This window comes from Protopterus annectens, chromosome 3.part1 (genome assembly GCF_019279795.1).
Source record: "Protopterus annectens isolate FY-2018-M chromosome 3.part1, PAN1.0, whole genome shotgun sequence".
Classification (NCBI taxonomy): Eukaryota; Metazoa; Chordata; order Ceratodontiformes; family Protopteridae; genus Protopterus; species Protopterus annectens.
In genome coordinates, this window is record NC_056732.1 from 1,105,956,037 (window position 1) to 1,105,975,964 (window position 19,928).

The window sequence follows — 19,928 nt, forward strand, 5'->3', positions numbered from 1 at the left end:
GGCTCACTGGAAAACGCTCCTGAGAACCGTGGAACCGAAGGAAGCTCGGCCCCTAGATGCCACATCCAATTTGTAGTGAGAAATAAAGGTGTGTAGAGAAGACCACGTAGCAGCCGCACAAATGTCACTAATAGAGAGCTTGGAATGAAAGGCTGCCGAAGTGGCCATAGCCCTGGTAGAATGAGCTTTCACTGGAACTAAAAGCTCCTTATTTGAAATGAGGTAAATATGACTGATACAGTCCCTGATCCACTTGGCAATAGTGACTTTCGTGACTGCTTTGCCCAATTTACTATCCGAAAAGGACACAAACAGTTGATCTGATTTTCGTGCTTGGCGTGTCCTATCCAAATAGAAACGTAATTGTCTGTGCACGTCTAAGCTGTGAAAGGTATACTCAGCTCTGTTTGAATACTTAGGGAAAAAAAACGGTAATTCCAGTGATTGCTGCAAACAAAAGTTAGAACAAACCTTTGGTATAAAGGATGGGTTTGGTCTAAGAGATACTCTATCCTTGTGAAATACCAGGTATGGTGGTTTGACAGATAGGGCTTGAAGTTCTGAAACTCGCCTGGCTGATGTAATAGCAACTAGAAGAGCAGTCTTCCAGGAAAGAAATTTTAAGTCACAGGTTGCTGCCGGCTCAAAGGGAGATGAGGTTAATGCACCTAACACCACGTTAAGGTCCCACGGTGGTGCAGGATGAGATATAGGGGGCCGTAGAAGCCAAGCTCCTTTAATAAAAGCTTTGCACAACTTGTTGCTCATTAAAGGTGGTTCTACGCTCGTGAAAATTGGAAATAGCAGCCAATTGAACTTTGATGGTAGACACCGAACAACCTTGGTTGAACAGGGAAGCTAAAAACTTCAGAACCTCTGACACCGAGGCTGTCATAGGGTCTAATCCTCGGAGTTGGGCCCAAATAGCAAACCTCTTCCATTTATTGCTATACATCTTTTTAGTAGAAGTCTTGTGGGCCGAGGACAAAATATGCATGACTTCAGGGTCGAAAGAATGGCTCCTAACTATGGTCGGAAGAGGAGTAGCCAAGCTGCTAACTTCAATGAATGGAGGGACTGATGGAGCTGTCCTGACTGATGCATCAAGAGATAAGGAACTTGGTCCAGGAACCAGGGACCCTCCAATGCATATTTGTGAAGAAAGGGGAACCAGACTTGACGAGGCCAGTATGGGGCGATTAGAATCATTTTGCTTTCCAAGCGAATCGGCTTCTGAATCACCTTGGGGAGAAGGGGAACCGGTGGAAAAGCGTATAGCAGACCGGGGGGCCAAGCTTGGACTAGAGCATCCTTGGGGATCTCCCCCGGAACTGGGGTGAGAGAGAAGAACTGCTGGCATTTTGCGTTGAGGGGAGTTGCGAAAAGATTGCAACAAGGAGTTCCCCATCTCGTGAAAATCTGTGTTACCACTCTGTCGTTCAAGGACCACTCGTGAGGGGAGAGAATAGTTCTGCTCAGTCTGTCGGCTATCACGTTGGATCTCCCCGGAATGTGTGTTGCCACTAGGAAATGTTTGGTAGCAATCGCCCAATCCCATACCTTCATGGCCTCTCTGCAAAGGGGGTAAGACCTGGTCCCTCCTTGCTTAAGTACCAGACTACCGACATGTTGTCGGACTGAATGGCAATCGTACCCTGGGGGAGGTGATCGTGCAGTGCTTGCAACGTTAAAAGCACCGCCCTCATTTCCAGGATATTGATGTGGAGAAGACTCTCGTTGGTGTGCCACGTGCCTTGGACCGACCTGTCCAGATAATGTCTCCCCCACCTTGTCTGGGAGGCGTCCGTAGTCAACGTGGCCGAGGGGGATGGGAGAACGAAGGGTCGTCCTAGATTCAGGTTGGAGGAAAGAAGCCACCAACAAAGATCCTGTTTGCACGTCTCTGTGATCAAAATGTGGTGACTGAGGGAAAGGTCTTGATAAGACCACTGGACTGATAGGAGCCACTGGAGTATCCTCATATGCAACCTTGCCAAGGGGACCAGAAGAATGGTGGCTGACATGGAACCCAACAGCTGCAGGACCATTCTCGCCGGAGCGCGACGTCTGAGGAGTAATGCCCGAACCTGAGACTGCAACGTTGCTATCCTTTCCGCAGGAAGATATACTCGCATCTGCCTTGAGTTTATTTCTGCACCAATAAACAGAATACGCTGCGATGGCAGCAATATGGATTTTGTCCAACTGAAGGTGATTCCTAAGGAGTTGCCTAGAGAGATAGTGGCTGCTAGAGCTTTCAAGAGTAGATGCCTGGAGGTGGCAGTTAGGAGCCAGTCGTCTAGGTATGGAAACACCTGGAATCCTAGACTTCTCAGGTGAGCAGTCACCACCGCCAAACATTTGGTGAACACCCTGGGGGCTGTGGTGAGACCAAAGGGCAGGGCACGGAACTGGAAATGACTGTCTCCTAGGCTGAAGCGCAAGTGTCTCCTCGACGCCTGATCTATCAGAATGTGATAATAGGCGTCTTTGAGATCTATGGAGCACATCCAAACACCTTTCTCCAAAAGCGGGAGAATGGATTGCAAGGTGACCATCTGGAATTTGGACTTTTTCACTAATCGGTTTAACTTGCTGAGATCCAAAATGGGCCTCAAGTCCCCGGTCTTTTTTGGTACCAAAAAGAATCTTGAGTAAGTCCCTGATCCGGCCTGATCTGCGGGGACAGGTTGGATGACTCCTTTTTGAAGCAGCTTCGATATTTCGCTGGCTGCAAGATCCCGTTGACTGGGTGGCAGGTCCGGTATTCTTTGGGATGGTGGGGGGGGGGGGTTGAGAGAAGGGAATGGTGTAACCTCCAGCGATGATTCGGAGCACCCATTGGTCCTGAGTGATATTTGCCCAGGCCTTTAGGTGCCTCGAAAAACGACCCTCGACTGGCTCTGGAACTGCACAGTCGGGCACTCCTTCAGGGATGCTGGAAGGAGGAGGAGCCATGAAAGGACTCGCGGTCTCCAGTATTGCGGGGGCCTCCGCCGCCTCTGGGATGGCGTCTCCCTGAAAAATTTCCCCCTCCTCTGCCTCTAGAAGGGGAATCGCTCTGCTGCGACGAGTAAGGCTTTTGAGACTTACGGAACCACATTTTCCCTCCTCTTCGAGCCTTGGGATAAGGTCTGAAGGGAGTGGAAAACCGGGCCCCTACGACAGTTAAAAGTCTTACCCTCCTGTTCGCAGCGAGTCAACGTGTCCTTTACCTTGGGTCCAAACAGTGAGGACCACTCAAAGGGGGCGTCGGCAAAGGAAGACTTAAAGGCCTCCGCAAAGTGACACAGGCGTAGCCAGGCTTGTCTCCGTAGAGCAACACCTGTTCCCGCCGCTCTGCTCGCTCCTTCGGCTGCATAAGAAATGAGCCTCATGGACGAGTTGGATAACGAGGACAGGGTAGCCAACTGGGAGTTAACCGTTTGGGCCAACTTCTCAGGTAAGTTACCAGAGAGGGTATCCGAAAGCTCCTTGACCAGATCCCTCTGCAGTCTTGTGAAATGCATCAAGTAGTTCAGAGACCTTAATGTAAAGGTCGCTGAAGCAAGGGTGCACTTCCCGTACCGATCCATGCTCCTAGACTCCTTATTAGGAGGATGGACGGACGTTGAAGCCTCTGCCACATCTTGCTGGGTGGCAGATGCCACCACCAAGGCATCTACAGCCACACCTTTCGAAAGAAAGTCCTTATCAGGGGGAGCCGAAAGGAATTTATTGGGGCGAGCTGGCACCGGTTCAACAGAATCCGGGTGTTCCCACGCCCTTCGAGAGATCAAATCCAGAAGCTCATCAAAGGGCGGAGACACCCAGGAGGCGGAGGGCTGAGCCCCGAAGGCCTTGAGGAAAACCGACTCCTTAGCAGAAGGGGGGTTTGGACTGCCAGTCGCCTCGTTGTTTAAGGATCTCCAAGATGTCCGCAAAGGATACATCATCCGAGGACGACTTGGGGGACCCCTCCGCATCATCGAGGTCGGTATCCGAGGTGAGAGACTCATCAGGGGAGTCGACGTGCTTCCTCTTGCACTGTTTCTTCCTAGGAGGTTCATCTAAAAGAGTTTCGGAGGGACCTCCAGGAAGAAGGGAACCCCCAATGGGGGTAACCTCAGGCCCAAGGGCTCCGCTGTCATGAGACAGGGGGATTGCAAAGGAGCCAGTCTCCGTGCCAAGGGAAGGTGGTGGTGAGATGGTAGAAGTGGCCAGAGAGGATTTGGCCAAGGCACTCCTCATGGCCTTGAAGGCGGGACCCCCAGAGTCCTGGGATGGTTCAACCCCCCAAGGCCACAACAGCAGTCGGAACTCCCGCAGCCGACGCACCGAGAGGGAGACTCAGAACCGAAAGGATCGGTCCCGAAGCACCCCCCCCCGGGGCCGACAGAGGAGGTCCATGTACCGAACCCCGACCCGAAGGGCGTGGTTGGAGTTAGGGTCGGAGCCGACCCGACAACCTCCACCGGCTCCACCAACACTGACTCCAACGGCGCTGAAGCTGTTGGAGGAGGAACCAAGATAGCAGGATGGGAAATCGGCTCCGGAGCCGACTAGGCTGGAGCCGAGATCAATTTTGCAAAGACCGGAGACTGAAAAAGCCTTTGAAGCACCCTGTCTACATCCGAATCAGACATCCTCGATGACCGAGAAGAGACCGACCGGGTCCGAGTCAACTTCTCTGCCGGCTCCGAAAGACTGGGGGACCGGCTCCGAATGGGTTCGAGAAGTATCGGCGCCGAGGGAGATTCCACTACCACTACAATTTCCCTCAGAGCCGATGGGGACTTCAGCACCGAAGGGGAAGAGTCTGAGCGGGCAACCCTCATCGGCTCTGAAGGTAGTGGAGCCGATGGAGATGACTCGCCTCCCGACGCCCGAGCTCTCGACTCCGAAGCCAGAGGAGTCGAGGCTGGAGACATCGAGGCAGACCGTTCCGCCCTCGGCTCCGAAGTCCGTGGAGCCGACGGAGAAGCCTGCCGTGACTTTTTTGCTGCCGGATCTGACGGGCTGGTCATTGCCGAAGCTTTTTTCTTCCTCAAAGGGGAAGAAGAAGAAGAAGATAGGGCTTCCTCAAAGGAAGGGGTAATAAGCCCTTTCAAAATCAACTTATTTTTCCTCTCTTGGAGGACGCGAGAGGAAAAAGCGTGGCAAACGCTACAGGATTCCTGGAGGTGTTTCGGGCCCAGACAGTAAACACACAAAGAATGGTCGTCCGTAATGGGCATTTTATAACTACATTTGGAACATTTTTTAAAACCTGATGGTCTATGTTCCTTCGACATGGCTATCAACACACTAAACTTCAACTACCACAAAAGACAGGCTAGACTCTAACTAAAATGCCTAGGATAGGGCAAGGCCCCTCTAACTTAAGCGGGATCGCTTACCACAAAAAATACAATTTTACCACAAAAAACTTAAAATACACAGTCACACACAACAAGTAGCTGTTAAAACAGCTTTTGGGTGAGTTTTAGCAAAAACTAGACAGAAATAACTTCACTAAGAGGCACTTAGCTCAGCCAAGTCCGAGACCACGTCTATGCTGTAGAAGCAGCAAACGAGATCTGGGGAAGCAGTAGTGGTGCATCCTGGGATACGAGGTAACTCAGCCAATAAGAGACTGCGTTCTATTGTATAGCGGCCGAGTCGGAGCCGAGGATCAGCTCCGAACCCATCTGTAGAGAATATAGGCGAGATAGGATCACATTACATCTTATTTTGTTATCTTTCTGACTAGTCAGTAGTGAAGAACAAACAATATCTTTTTCAAAATTTTAACAATACTCATATATGAAATTTTATTTTAATTTTTTTTTAATGAACATGTACGATTTTTAATCTTCAGCCTCCCTAATCAATACCTCTCAACCCGAGTATATAACATTCATTTTTTTATGAACATTTTTTACAAGTGTATCATATTTAAACAACTTGCTGGTAGTCTTAGTGTTGTATTCCACTATTAATGTTTATTAAATCCATTTAAATTTTAATGGATTATTTCCATTTTTTATACTCTAACTTATGTTTTTATTGGGTTTACTTAGTTTTTAGTTGTTGAAGGTTATGTCCCTTTAAGAAACTAAATGTTACTCTACAAGCTCTTTAGAACAGAGTGGCTACAACAAGAGTTGTAATTATTTATTTGATAATTAATTTATCTGTCTATTTATGCCATTTAACAGTTGTTATATAAGCAATGATTTGGTTAATTTTCAGTTCTGATGAAGTGTGCAGTTAGATGAAAACTCTGATTTTAACTTCATGGCATTAAACATATTATTTTATTACTTTTCATGACTAATAATTATCAACTATACATCCGTTTCCGCTCTTGGTTTTGTGTTATATAATTACTGTTACTTCTTACCTATATCTCTTTATTTTATTTCCACCTTAATTTTATCCCACTTCCTAGCTATATTTTCAGAAGAAATTTCTACCTTCTCTGAACTCCTGAATATTTTCCACTAGCCATTCCTTAAATTACTTTCCATTTAACAGATAGGTAAGGGAAGCACCAGTGTTTCCATTTTTATTTCGTTACCCTGCATTTTTTATTTTAATTATTGGCATATGATCTGAAATATTTATTAAATGCATATCAAAACTTTCAATTAAATGCGCATATTCCTGTGAAATAATAATTTCTGTCTAGCCTAGCCCAGTTTTTGTACCATGGGGAATAATATGTAAATTCTCCCTGAACTCTTACTACTGACTTCACATCTTCCATACCACATATTTTCATAAATTTCTTCAAAGATTTACACTCTTTTGTCATATTTTCCCTTCTTGGCCCCACTCTAGATATCATCCTCATAGTTGGAAATCAAATTCCAGTCCCCACCTATAAGTAATATTCCCTGCTCAAAGCTGATAATTTCTCACAGATTTTCTTAAGCTCAACTGCAGCAGTTTCAGATGGAATATAACATTTTCAGTGTAGTCTTCCTCTCTTGTCAGTGGCCCCTTAGTACTACAAATCTACTTTTATCTTTTTTCTTCTTATATCACTATTGGAGTTCCTCTTGCAATTAACATAAGTACTCTCCTTTTCCATTGGCCCAGATATTCTGCTGAGTAATCTTCCTGAAATCCTTTCTTTATCAAATTTACATGCTCAATTCTTTCCAAACGAGTCTCCTGTAGCATTGCTATTTGCACTCTGTATTTTCTAATATAGTTCACTACTCTTTCTTTTTTGTATACATCTCTGAGACCATTCACATTTAAAGATAATATGGAAAGTGTAGTGTTGTCATTATGATAAGAAGTTATTCCCACCCATTATGTATAACAGCTTTTTTAAACGTCTGGTTTCAGCTTTTGGGTTACATGCATGCAATAATAATTGGGCAGGTTGCTCTTTCATACACATTTCTTGTCATATCCATTTGAACCTATGTCACATCTCACAAGACTTTTTTTTTGAATGAAAACCCTCAAACCACCTTTGGAACACCCCCAGAATCTATTAACTTAATACAAACACACAAAACTATATACATCTTCAAATAATGAAGTTTAACCCTCATAACAGGCACACTTGCCCCTGAATGACAGCCACACTCACAGGCTTTAGATAACCCATAATGAAGGTTATCCATCTTAAGACACATGGTGCAGCTTGTGCTTCTGCTTATACTAAGTGATGTCTGTTTTTGTCTTATCTTTTATTCCACTCCCAGATGTAGAAAACAACTTGAATGCTTTCAGAAAACATTATCTGCTAGCCACTGAAAGAAACATTCTGTTTTTATTGCCCCCTTATCAGATTGTCTCCATAGAAACATAAAAACAAGATACACAATTGCCTTCCGCTACAAACTTTTTATGTTACACTATGAACATTCACTTATGAGAGAAAAACTTTGTATTATACTCAGTGTTCATATATTTCTTGCTTACTCTTAAAACTTATTAGACCAAGCCAAGGGCCTTAATCCAGTCATTCCTTTATGCAAAATCAAGAAAAAGCATATCAGTTTACTTATATCATGCTCTTTTGTCCAGTCATAATTTGCTTTTTGCACTGCAGTGCCTACATTTCGTAAAACTGATGAAAGAAGGATAAAAGAGGCACCTGTTTACTTTAGTATCCCTATTACACACAAAAATAACTGAAAAAGCTTTACTTTATAGCATGCAGTACATGTCATGTTTTATAAAGATACTGTTAAGAACAAAATTAGTTTTATGTAGTTACCTCTTTCCTTCCTCTATCCTTCTCCTTAATGTTCTTCCAAACATTAATGACATGAACTAGGACACATGCTTTGGAGACCACTACAAGTTTAACAAAGTTAAAAAGTCCACTATTTCTAGGTTTTCTTGTTCTGTCATATTTCACAAGTGTAAGTGATGCTTTGTAATTCCACATTTATTCATTAGTTTCTGAGTTGCTGCTTTTTCTTCCTGTTAATCTCCATCTCTCAAATCTATTCTCTAGTTCATTTTCAACATAATCCTGGTTCTTCTAGTCAATTAATGTGTTTTCTTCTGTCTCTCAAGCATTTTCCTTTGGAACATTGGAAAATATTTCACTGGCATAGTCTCTCTATAAGCTTTATTATCAGAAGAATAAGAAGCAGAATCCCCTTCTGTATGATAGCTCACTTTTTGTTGGACAAACTTTATTTCCTCCTTAGCGCGTTCTCCATCAAAAAATGACTTTGACAGCACAGGAAATATATTCTGAAGACAGCTGGATACACACCTACTTCTTGACATTCCCAGATTGTTGGAATAAATCTAGTGAACTTCTGCCTGGTGTAAACTGAATAATCATTTTCCATAAACACACTGTCTCCTACTTTTAGTACTTTGTCCTTCTGCCACGGTTTTGTCAGAATCAACTCTTTCTGCTGATAGGATTACAACTTTACTATTAAAGTCTTGGCTGATTTCTTATAGCCAGGTTTGCAGTGTATAGAAGATGTGCCCTTTCAAATAACTCCTGCTATGGAATACCAGTCTAGTTGCTTATTTGTGCTTTAATAAAATGAATCCAGTCTATTCCTTCCAGTTTCTCTGGTATAAAAGAAAATTTTCCCTACATGCTTTGTCCTCTAATTCTACCATTTCTTGAAACATTCTTCTTGAACAGTCTCATACTAAGCTGGCTTTTCCTTCATTTCAACCTCTGATTTTTACAGTTTTGTCATCTCATCTGAATATCTGTTTAGACGTTCTTCCAGCATTTATTTGCGTTGATAGGTTATTCCAGTGTTTCATTTATTTTAATCAGCTCCGAGCATATTTGACTTATTTTTTCCTCTAGATTGAAAAAAAAAACAGGCATGCATGCTGCAACTACTAGTAATAAAGACTGCAAAACAGCACTCAACCACTCATAAGGCATGGAACAGCAAAGAATGAAGGTGACAAAATAAAAAGTATATGATTTAAGTCAGACATTCCAAGTACAAAAACACACAAATGAGTTAAGTACTTTCATTCTATACACAAAAGGAAATTCATTAGAACTAAATTTATTAATTATGACCTCCTATTATAGAAACTGTTGCTTCCAAAACCATTCTACTTAAAGGAACATACATACAATTAATCAACACATGAAATCTGTGTGAATAGAACAAGTTTTTCTTTCATAAAACTTAATTTTTTAAATATTAATAAATAAAACAGCAATTTTTGAAATATTACAGCTTCTAAAACTGAAACTTTTCCTCTAGCAAAAATGCTTAACAATGCATTCTGAGTTGTAAAAACACACATACAGAAAAATTTGTACTAAATGTTATCACTTGCCAAGTGATCTTATAACTTAGCTGCTCAATTTAAGAAGGGGAAGTACTGACATGCTATCATTTAAACCAGGGGCTGTAGTGACATCCAATTTAATTTACCACAGAATCTCTTCAAAATCCAGAATATTTTCTTAGATCAGAGGTAACTATTTCAAGTATATGAAATAAAAAACCTTTCATATACTGCTTACACAACAGAATGTGCTTATATAGGGTGTTATTTTTGTTCTTCTTAGCAATATTATACATATTCATACATCCTTGTTCTGAGTGCCCTTTCAGTTTTACCTATGTAAAAAAAAAAAGGATAAGAAGAACACATTACTAAATAAACAAGCCCATTAGTTCCACAGTTTCCATCCTACAACATGGTGTTACTGCTGTCAAAATTTTCAAGTTTAATACGATCTTTTGTTAGGAAGCATTTACATTGTAAGCGAGTGTCTCATTTAAATGTACCCCTGTTTTCTCCTTTCAATTTTACTATTAAATTCCAACGTGTTTTTTATTATTATTCCTTGTTATATACACAAGTTGTGTGATGCCTTCATTGTTTAAAAACATTTTTCCAGTTTTTAACAATTTTTAACCCCTGTACTACCCAACCTGCACTGCAAAACCAATGCCCTACTAAAATTACTCTCTCTGTCAGTGCTGGAATCACTTTCCCCTAAATGAGTGCCGTTTGAAATTAAATTCAATGAAACAATTCCTAAAAGGGGACTCAATTTTCCTAAGATCACTAATTTCCTTACTAATGTTATTGACCAATTTCCAGGGAAAGTCTCTTTCATAAAACATTAGTTCCAACTTCTTTTTTTCAGCTTCATATGTCAAATCCTCTGAAATCATTTGAGCTAACTTAATAAACTGCCCTTTAATTAACCCTTTCTTCATCACAAAAGGATGTGAGCTATTGTAATCTAGATGCAAATTACTATAGGTGGGTTTTCTACAGATATTAGAAGTAAACCCCCTTAGTACTAGAGATGTAAATATCCAAATAATATCCTTCCTTTGAAATTGGTAAGTAAACTTAAGAAACTCAGTAGTCTGAAGTATGAAACAAACCTGTGAATGTCCACTGGTGGACCACTCCATAAAACAAGGATGTCATACAAATACCTATACAAGCTTTGCAGTACTTATATAGTTCAAATGTGAAAATTTCTTTCCCAACTCCACAAAATTAAGTTGGAAACGTTGGGAGTGGGATGTTTGCTTAATGGTTAAGGTATTTACCTTACAGACACACGGTGCAGGGTTTTATTTTTACATGGGAACATTGGATAGGCTAACATGGCCCACAAAAAAGCAGTTAGTCTAGTAGTACTCTATGAACCTATGAACAGGGGGCAGAAGACGCTCAAATAGCCACGCCCTTAATCTGCCAATAAATTTCTCTTTCAAAATATATACAGTTGTTTCTTAAAACTACATCGACACAATCTATTATCAAATTTATCTCTGTTGCCATTAAAAATCACAACTTAGAAGAGCTTTATGAAAAAAAAAGTCTTACCCTATTCTTGGGGAATACAAGAAAGTAAATTAACTACATCGAAGGTCAAAAAATATAAATTGTCCTCCTAAAGTTCACTCTTAAGGAAGGTAGTCATAATTATTTAATTTAGTTCTGATGAAGTTCCTGTTGTATATGGAACAAAAGCACTTAACTAATTTGAGTATGTTTTTCTGTGTTTTTGTACTTGGAAGATCTGGCTATTAAATAATGTAGTTTTTATTTTTCGTCTCCATTCTTCACTGTTCCTGCCTTACAAGAGGTTGAGTGCTGTTTTGCAATCTCAACTTCCAGTAATTTAGAGGAAAACCATATCTTCCATCAGAGCTGGAGCCTGAACTGCTTTTTGCTTAACAGCTGCATGATTCTTCCCAGCAAGTGTTTTCTGCTCACCTCTTGTGATTCACTTTCTTTCAGGTTCTCTGAATTTCTTCTTTGCTGGCATCTAGGCAGTGCACTTACTAGCCAGTAACTCAAATTTACCCAAAAGGACAAATTCACTGGCTTTCTTTTCTGAGTTTCCTTTTTCGCATTGGGAGTGCTGAAATGAAGCTGTGCTCTGTGTGCAGTCATCTTGAAAGTCACATCAAACAAAAGTCTTACCACAGAAGTTATCATTGTACCGGTCAAAAAGGTATTTGATCACATTCTTTCAGCATTGTCTTGACATACACAGTTTGTTGTTGGACACCAGCAAGCTGCTTAGAAGCCATCTTGCCAATACAACCCAAATACATCTTTTTAGGTGTGTTTCACTGAAGCTCCTTCCACATCTGCAACTTCTAAATCAGGTGACTTCCACGGATCTGTCCTTGGTCCTATTCTCTTCTTTATCTTTATGGACACCCTTTCCACAGATTTTCAAAACATCAAAATGGTACTATACAATAATGACACATTAATCCTCAGAACCTTCCCAACTCCTCTGCTTTAAAAAGCTTCTCTAGAAACACAAATAATGTGTGCAGCTGATTCTTTTAGCAGAAATTAACCATTAATTCTAGAAATCAAATTTATGGCCTTTGGAACTCCACAATATCCAGCCATTAACAGCAGTATTCTCATCTCTAAACTCAAGGCTACTCTGAACACCCTCCTCCAAAGACTTGAACCACATCAAAATGATATTACATGGTAATGACCTATTAATCCCTAAAGTTTCCCCAAATTCCTCTACTTTACAAAACCTTCTGCAGAAAGACTCTAATGTATGCTGTTGGTTCTTTCAATACAAATTAACCATCAGTACCAAGTTTGTGGCCTTTGGAGCACTTCAACATCTAACCAGTAACAGTACTACCTTCATACCTCTGATACCATCAGTAATCTCAAAGAGGAAAGAGGCTCATAAAACAGCCTTGTATTAACACCTGACTCCCCCCTCCCTTGTCCTGAACCACCTAAAATGGATACATACTGACTGCCCCTCTCTCACCTGAAACTAGACACTTGCTTGTTAAAAAAACGTGCTTACCCAAAGCCAAAATACTCCCTCTCTCCTAGCTGCTTTAAGGAACTCCAAGAATGTGAATATTCTCCAAAATGTTGTCTTTTCGCCTTTTCCCGGTTAGGGGTCACCACAGCGGAACTCCGGCCTGTTAATGATTGGCAGTAGATTTTTTTTTTATGGTGCCGAGTTGCCAGCCTGACGCCCAACCTTCAGCGAAGGCACACCCATTCACGCATTTCTTTTGGAGGCCACTCGACTGCGGGGAGGACATGCAGACTCCACACAGAAGGCACTCCCACCATGAATCGAACAGAACCTCTTGCTGTGAGGCAATAACTCTACCACTGTACCACCGCGGCTACTGAATATTCTCCAAAATACTCAATAAAATATGTCACTTTATTAGCTTTGCAAATACCAGAACTCACTAATGCATTCTTCTCAAATCCATAAGCATAGCTTATATTAATCTAACATTCACCTTCCTTTTCCCACTAAATCTGTATAAATACTTTCCAGGATTTTTGCCACTCCATTTAACAGAACCCCCTTCTTCTACAAATGTAATACTTTTACTCTCACTACAGCTGTCCTTAACACAGAACACCCCTCACATCAAAAACTGTCCTAATCTTACCACATTCATATAACCATTTTTCTATCTTATTGCCTGACTGCATGCAAAGTAAATGTTACATAACAGCCCTTGTTGGTGTTCTTATTTTCTCCCCCATCTTTATCACCATTTTTACTCAGTTATTTCTCTTACTAGCTTCTTTAATTATCTAACTTATCATGCTTACCTGCTGAAGATGTACAATCAAACTGTCCTTACTGTTTTACACTGAAATATTATGTACACTTGTTTTCTCAACAATAAACATAAGTTTAAACTCTATACTTAGGCTTTTCTGAACATATATACACCATTCTATAATTCTTACACCTGTGACTTGGGTTGTATTTCAAAAAGATTACAAAACCTGCCCATCTATCCTATTAGCAAATGTACAAAATAATTAAAATAAAATTTGCACTCAGAATTTAAAACATTTTAAGTCTGAGCATAACTTAACCTCAGGACATTATGTTTTTTTCCTTACCTTTTGTATTTGGTATTCAACATTACAGTAGAAGGAAACTGTTAAGTTCTTAACTTTGAAATCAACAATGTACTGAAAACAGAATATAACTGTGATATCTGGCCATGGATGGGAATTCATAGTCTTACCTCTCTGTGTGTGCTTGCAGGGAGCGAAGGAATGGTTTCATCCACTGTAGCCAGCAGTGTCCTTAATGCTAAGCCAACATCCTGATTATTAAGAAGAAATTAAACAAGTTAGGAAATTCAAAATCAGTCTGTTACCAAAAATATGTATAAATTCAATATGACTTTTTCATTTTACTTTAAATGACTTTTTCATTTTACTTTAAAATGTAGGTGTTGTACTTTTTGGTTTATTAGTATTATCCCTTTAGCCGTCCTGTTTGCCTAGCTTTAAATGTCACTTCTTTGACACTTAAGCTTTTCTTGTCAAGGTGAAGTTCTCTGTATGTGACCTCTTCCTTGACTGGTGTTACTGCCTCTCTCTATAATGCCAGTAAGCAGCTAAAGTTATGACTCTAGAAAAGCAGGTTTTGTTTCTTTTTCAATAGATGCTAACCCCTTAAGATGAACTCATCACACACAAACCACACAACTTTAAAGTATAGACTACATTTTCTAACTTGTTATGGTTCAGCTTGTCTGCGTGTTTCCCTGTTATACAGGCATCATCCCTTCTTTAGCAATAAAAGTGAAACCCAAGAAAGTACAGTTGTGTAATTAAACTTACCATAACACTAGATGTTTGAACAGATCACTGTTGCAGTGGCCCAAGAAATATGCGATACATTCTTACAATGATCAGACATCTGGCCAGCTTCCAGAGATTTAGGGCACCTTCCACGCACCTGTATGACCATTAAGCTCAATGGCAAGCCAGTATAAAAGCAAACATATGTGTGCCAAAAGTGAAAGCTTTCTTACCTCAGAACAAGACAGGTTAGAACTCTATGACAGGAAAATATGTACTAGGAGAAGAGGAAAAGATAAGTACAGGACCGGTGTTATCATTTTGGGGACCCAGCAAGTGTCAATTTTGGGGTCCCCGGGCACTTCCAGTCTAAGTATCACCTTGTCACTGCCACCCCTCCTAAGCAACCTTTTAGTTCATTATGCACAGTTTTGCAGACACAAAGTACAGTTCTTTAAGTTAGCTTACCATAAAACAGTAGATGTTTGAATGCTCACTGCTGTACTAGTGGAAGCTACATGGGTTATATACTGCAAAGAATATAATAGCCGGTCAGCTTCCAAAGCTTCAGGACACCTTCCATGTACCCAGACCATTAGTCAGCTCAAGCTGATATAACTAAAAAGACAGGTTTGCACACCAAGCCCTTCACAGTGTTCATGCCAACTGAGATGGGAAGAGTAAGCCCTGACAGGACATTGCTAGGAACAACAAAAAATAAATGTCCACACCCTGGCATAAAAAGTACACCACAAAACAAAGGGGTCAGGGGGAGGGAGAGACTACTGCAGCAGTGATTATTCAAACATTTACTGTTATGGTAAGTTTACTTACACAGCAATACTAGTTCTACATGCTAATCACTGCTGCAATAGCCTAAGCTATACAGGTAGATTACTATAGCTCAGAGGAACTGGGAAGTGGAAGAAGGGTCCACGAGCCACTGCAGAATAGTCCTAACAAAGCCTGACAGAGACCTGGAGAAGGAATCTAGCTTGTGGTGTTTTGTAAAAGTATGAAAAGAGGACCAAGTTGCTGCTTCTAGGATACTTATGAAGCCAAGGCCCTGGTAGAATGTGCCTTGATCCTGCCTGGAATAGATTTGCTGTGGTGGGAATGAGACAGCCATGTGGACATGGTCTTTGTTGACATAGGCTGTCCATTCTTACCTTAAAAAGAAATTAACTGATTGGACTTTCTGAAAGATTTTGTTCTGTCAAGATAGTACCTGAACAGTCTGTGGACATCCAAGGTATGAAGTATCCTTTCTCCCTCATTTTTGGGCTCAGGAATGAGCAAAGGGTGATGAATAGTTTGTGCTTAAAGTAAAATCGGATACCACTTTAGGCATAAAATAACAAGAAGTTATGTACTCACCATAACGTTCGATGTATGTAGTCCATCTCGCCTCACATTCTTACCTGTGGGTTCGGAGCCGAATATCGGCTCCGACTCGGCCAAACTTTTCTAGCTCGAAGTCTTCTATTGGCTGGGCTAAGCAGGTATCCCGTGGTGCACTGCTCCATATCCCCAGATCTAGTTTGCTGCAATACTCATTCATATCCCATGCATACACAACATCCAGATAAAAAGAATAAGCTAAAGTAAAGGGAACTCTGTAGATAGAAACCTAACTTCCAGATCCTCCAGGAAGGGGGAAGGTGGGAGGGTAAGTAAGAATGTGAGGCGAGATGGACTACATACATCGAACGTTATGGTGAGTACATAACTTCTTGATGTTATGTAGTCCTATCTCACCTACATTCTTACTCGTGGGACAGCGTCCCTAGCACCTACATCCTGGGTAGCTCATAGGAAAATACTCCTGAGTACTGTGGAACCAAAGGCTGACCTGCCCCTAGAAACCACATCCAATTTGTAATGAGAAACAAATGTGTGAGGAGAAGCCCAAGTAGCTGCAGCACATATATCATCCATTGACAATCTGGCTTGATAGGCTGTAGATGTAGAAACAGCCCAAGTAGAGTGAGCCGATAGCAGATCTTTTCCTCCTGCGTGGTAGGTGAAAGAGATGCAACTAGATATCCATCTGGATAGGGTGATCTTGGAGACCGGGGACCCAATTTTGTTTTCTGAAAAGGAGACAAATAGTTGATCAGACTTCCGGATATCTTTTGTTCGGTGCAGATAGAAACGTAACTGTCTGTGTACATCTAACTGATGAAATTTAAATTCTGCCTTGTTTGAAAAATGAGGAAAGAATACAGGCAACTCAATGGATTGATTAAGGTTAGACACGGAAGCCACTTTAGGAAGGAAGGAATGGTTTGGTCTAAGAGAAACCCTGTCCTTATGAAAGATTAAGTATGGAGGTTTGATAGAGAGGGCTTGAATTTCTGAAACTCGCCTTGCTGAAGTGATTGCTGTTAAGAAGGCTGTTTTCCAGGTCAAGAATTTCAATTCACAAGTAGCTGCAGGCTTGAAAGGTGGTGAAGTCAGGGCTTGTAGAACAAAACTGAGACCCCAGGGCATGATAGGTTCGGAGACCGGGGGACGGAGTAACAGAGTACCCTTCAGGAAAGCCTTGCAGAGTCTGTGAGCCATGAGACTAGGCTCATTAGCAACATGAAAATTAGAGATTGCTGCCAATTGAACTTTGATGGTAGCTGATGCGAAACCCTGATGGAAAAGCATAGACAAAAACTCCAAGACTGAAGCAATTGGAGCTGTGTAAGGATCAATTCCTTGGGTATGCGCCCAAATAGAAAACCTCTTCCATTTGCTAGAATAAATCTTCCTAGTAGATGGCTTATGGGAGGAAGATAAAATGTGAGCCACTTCCGGTGAAAATTTATGAAGCCTAACTAACGATGGAAGTGGAGTAGCCAGGCTGTCAACTGGAGGGTCATCAGAGAGGGTTGGATCTGTCCTGACATGTGTGTCAGTAAATCTGGTTGAGGGTCCATAATCCAAGGAGTGTCCACAATGTATGGTTGAAGAAAGGGGAACTAGACTTGACGAGGCCAGTGTGGAGCAATCAGAATCATTCTGCTTCCCAAGGATTGCGCTTTCTGAATCACCTTTGACAGCAAGGGAAACGGAGGGAAAGCATAAAGCAGACCGGAGGTCCAATCGTGAACTAGAGCGTCCCTGGGTGACTCCCCCTGTGGGAGGATCAGCGTGAACTAGCTGCTGCATTTGGCATTGAGGGGGCTGGCAAAAAGGTCGCAGCAAGGCTGACACCATCTGCTGAAGATTCATTCTGCAACTAGACGATTCAGGGACCACTTGTAAGGCACCAGAATAGCTCTGCTTAGCCTGTCCGCAATCACGTTGGACTTTCACGGAATGTGCGTTGCCACCAGAAACCGTTGGGAAGATACTGCCCACTGCCACACTTGCATGGCCTCTCTGCACAGGGGGTAAGACCTGGATCCCCCTTGCTTGTTTAGATACCACACTACTGACATGTTGTCTGAGTGTACTGCAATCGTCCCTAGAGGTAGAAAGCTCTGAAGTGCCTGCAACGCAAGTAGCACTGCTCTCATCTCTAGGACGTTGATATGCAGCTGTATCTCGTGATCTTGCCACGTGCCTTGGACTGTCCTGCCAAGATAATGCCCCATCTGGGAGGCGTCTGTGGTCACTGTGGCAAATGGGATGGAAGGAACGAAGGGCCTTCCCCTGTCCAAATTGTTGGTGCAAAGCCACCAACTGAGGTCATGTTTGCATCTGTCCGTGAGCAAAATGGGGTGAGAAAGTGGACATTTTTGGAGGGACCACTGAACAAAGAGGACCCATTGGAGAAGTCTCATGTGCAATCTCGCTAGAGGGACCAACATAATTGTTGCTGCCATGGTCCCCAGGAGTTGGAGAACCCATCTTGCCTTCGCTTTCCTCAGGGGCATCAGGATGTGTATCTGTTGTTGTAAGACTCTGATCCTCTCTTGCGGTAAAAATGCTCGCATTCAAATGGTGTCTAACTCTGCGCCTATAAAGGTGACACGCTAAGAGGGCAACAAAGCAGATTTTTCCCAATTTAGTGTTATGCCCAACTGCTGACATAGAGTGATGGTAGTGTCCCTGGTTTGGAGTAGTTGATGCCTGGTGGGGGCAGTAAGGAGCCAGTCATCCAGATACGGAAACACTTGGAATCCCTGACATCTCAAGTGAGAAGTCACCACCGCCATACACTTGGTGAACACCCTGGGGGCTGTGGTGAGACCAAAGGGCAGGGCTCGAAACTGGAAATGACTGGCTCCCAGCCAGAAGCGTAGGTGACTCCTGGAAGCCCTGTCCATTTTTACATGGTAGTAAGCATCCCTTGAAGTCGATGGATCACATCCATACCTCCCTCTCCCAACAATGGGAGAATTGATTGTAGTGTGACCATATGGAACTTGGACTTCCGTACAAAGTTGTTCAGTTGGCTGAGATCTAAAAAGGGTCTCAGGTCCCCTGTTCTTTTCGGCACCAAAAAGAATCTTGAGTAAGTCCCAAATCCGATTTGGTCTGAGGGGACACACTGGATGGCTCCTTTTCCTAGCAGCTTTGAAACCTCTGAGGCTGCTTGATCCCTTTGACTGGGTGGAACGTCTGGGATTTTTCTGATTGGAGGGGGGTCTGATGCAAACGGAATGATATAACCTCCGGAAATTATTCGTAATACCCATCGGTCCTGGGTGATGCTTCTCCAGGCTTCCGGATATAATGAAATTCGACCCCCAACTGGCTCTGGATAAGCACAGCCAGGCACTCCCTCAGGAACGAGAGTAATGAGAGCCGCGAAAGGAATCATGGTCTCCCGAATTGCGGGGGCCCCCTCTGCTTCTAGGGAGGTGTCTCGCAGAATAACCTCCCCCTCCTCTGCCTCTGGAGGAGGACTCACCTTGTGCAGTAGGAAAAAACCTCTGTGATTTCTTGAACCACATCTTCCCACCCCGCTGGGCCTTGGGGTAAGGCCTAGAAGGAAGGGAAAAACTGACCCCTACGGCAGACAGGGTCTTTCCCCTCTTGCTCGCACCTGGTGAGGGTGTCTTTCACTTTGGTTCCGAACAAAGAAGAACCATCAAAGGGGGCGTCAGTGAAGGAGGACTTGAAGGCCTCTGCGAAGTGACAAAGGCGCAGCCAGGCTTGCCTTCTAAGGGCGACTCCTGAATTTGCTGCCCTATTCGCTCCCTCAGCTGCATACGAAATGAGCCGCATGGAGGAGTTGACAATGGAATTGAGGGTAGACACCTGGGCCACCGCCTCAGGGACATTACCCGCAAGAGTATCTCCTAACTCCTTGAGGAGAGCTCTCTGGAACTGAGTGAAATGAGACAGATAGTTCAGCGACCGTAAGGTAAAGGTTGCTGACGAGAGGGTATGCTTCCCATACCGGTCCATGGTCCTAGACTCCTTGTTAGGAGGATGGACAGAGAAAGAGGACT

The 19,928-nt window shown here is 42.7% G+C and overlaps 1 protein-coding gene across 13 annotated transcripts in view; it reads right to left on the reverse strand.

The window, feature by feature from the left end:
- PTK2 (protein tyrosine kinase 2) overlaps positions 1-19,928 on the reverse strand; it is a 4,250,095-nt gene that overhangs the window by 61,031 nt on the left and 4,169,136 nt on the right. For all 13 annotated transcript variants that reach the window (XM_044067250.1, XM_044067257.1, XM_044067247.1 and 10 more), the window contains one exon: positions 13,971-14,051. In XM_044067250.1, the coding sequence (XP_043923185.1) occupies positions 13,971-14,051 (81 nt within the window). The remainder of the gene's footprint in view (positions 1-13,970; positions 14,052-19,928) is intronic.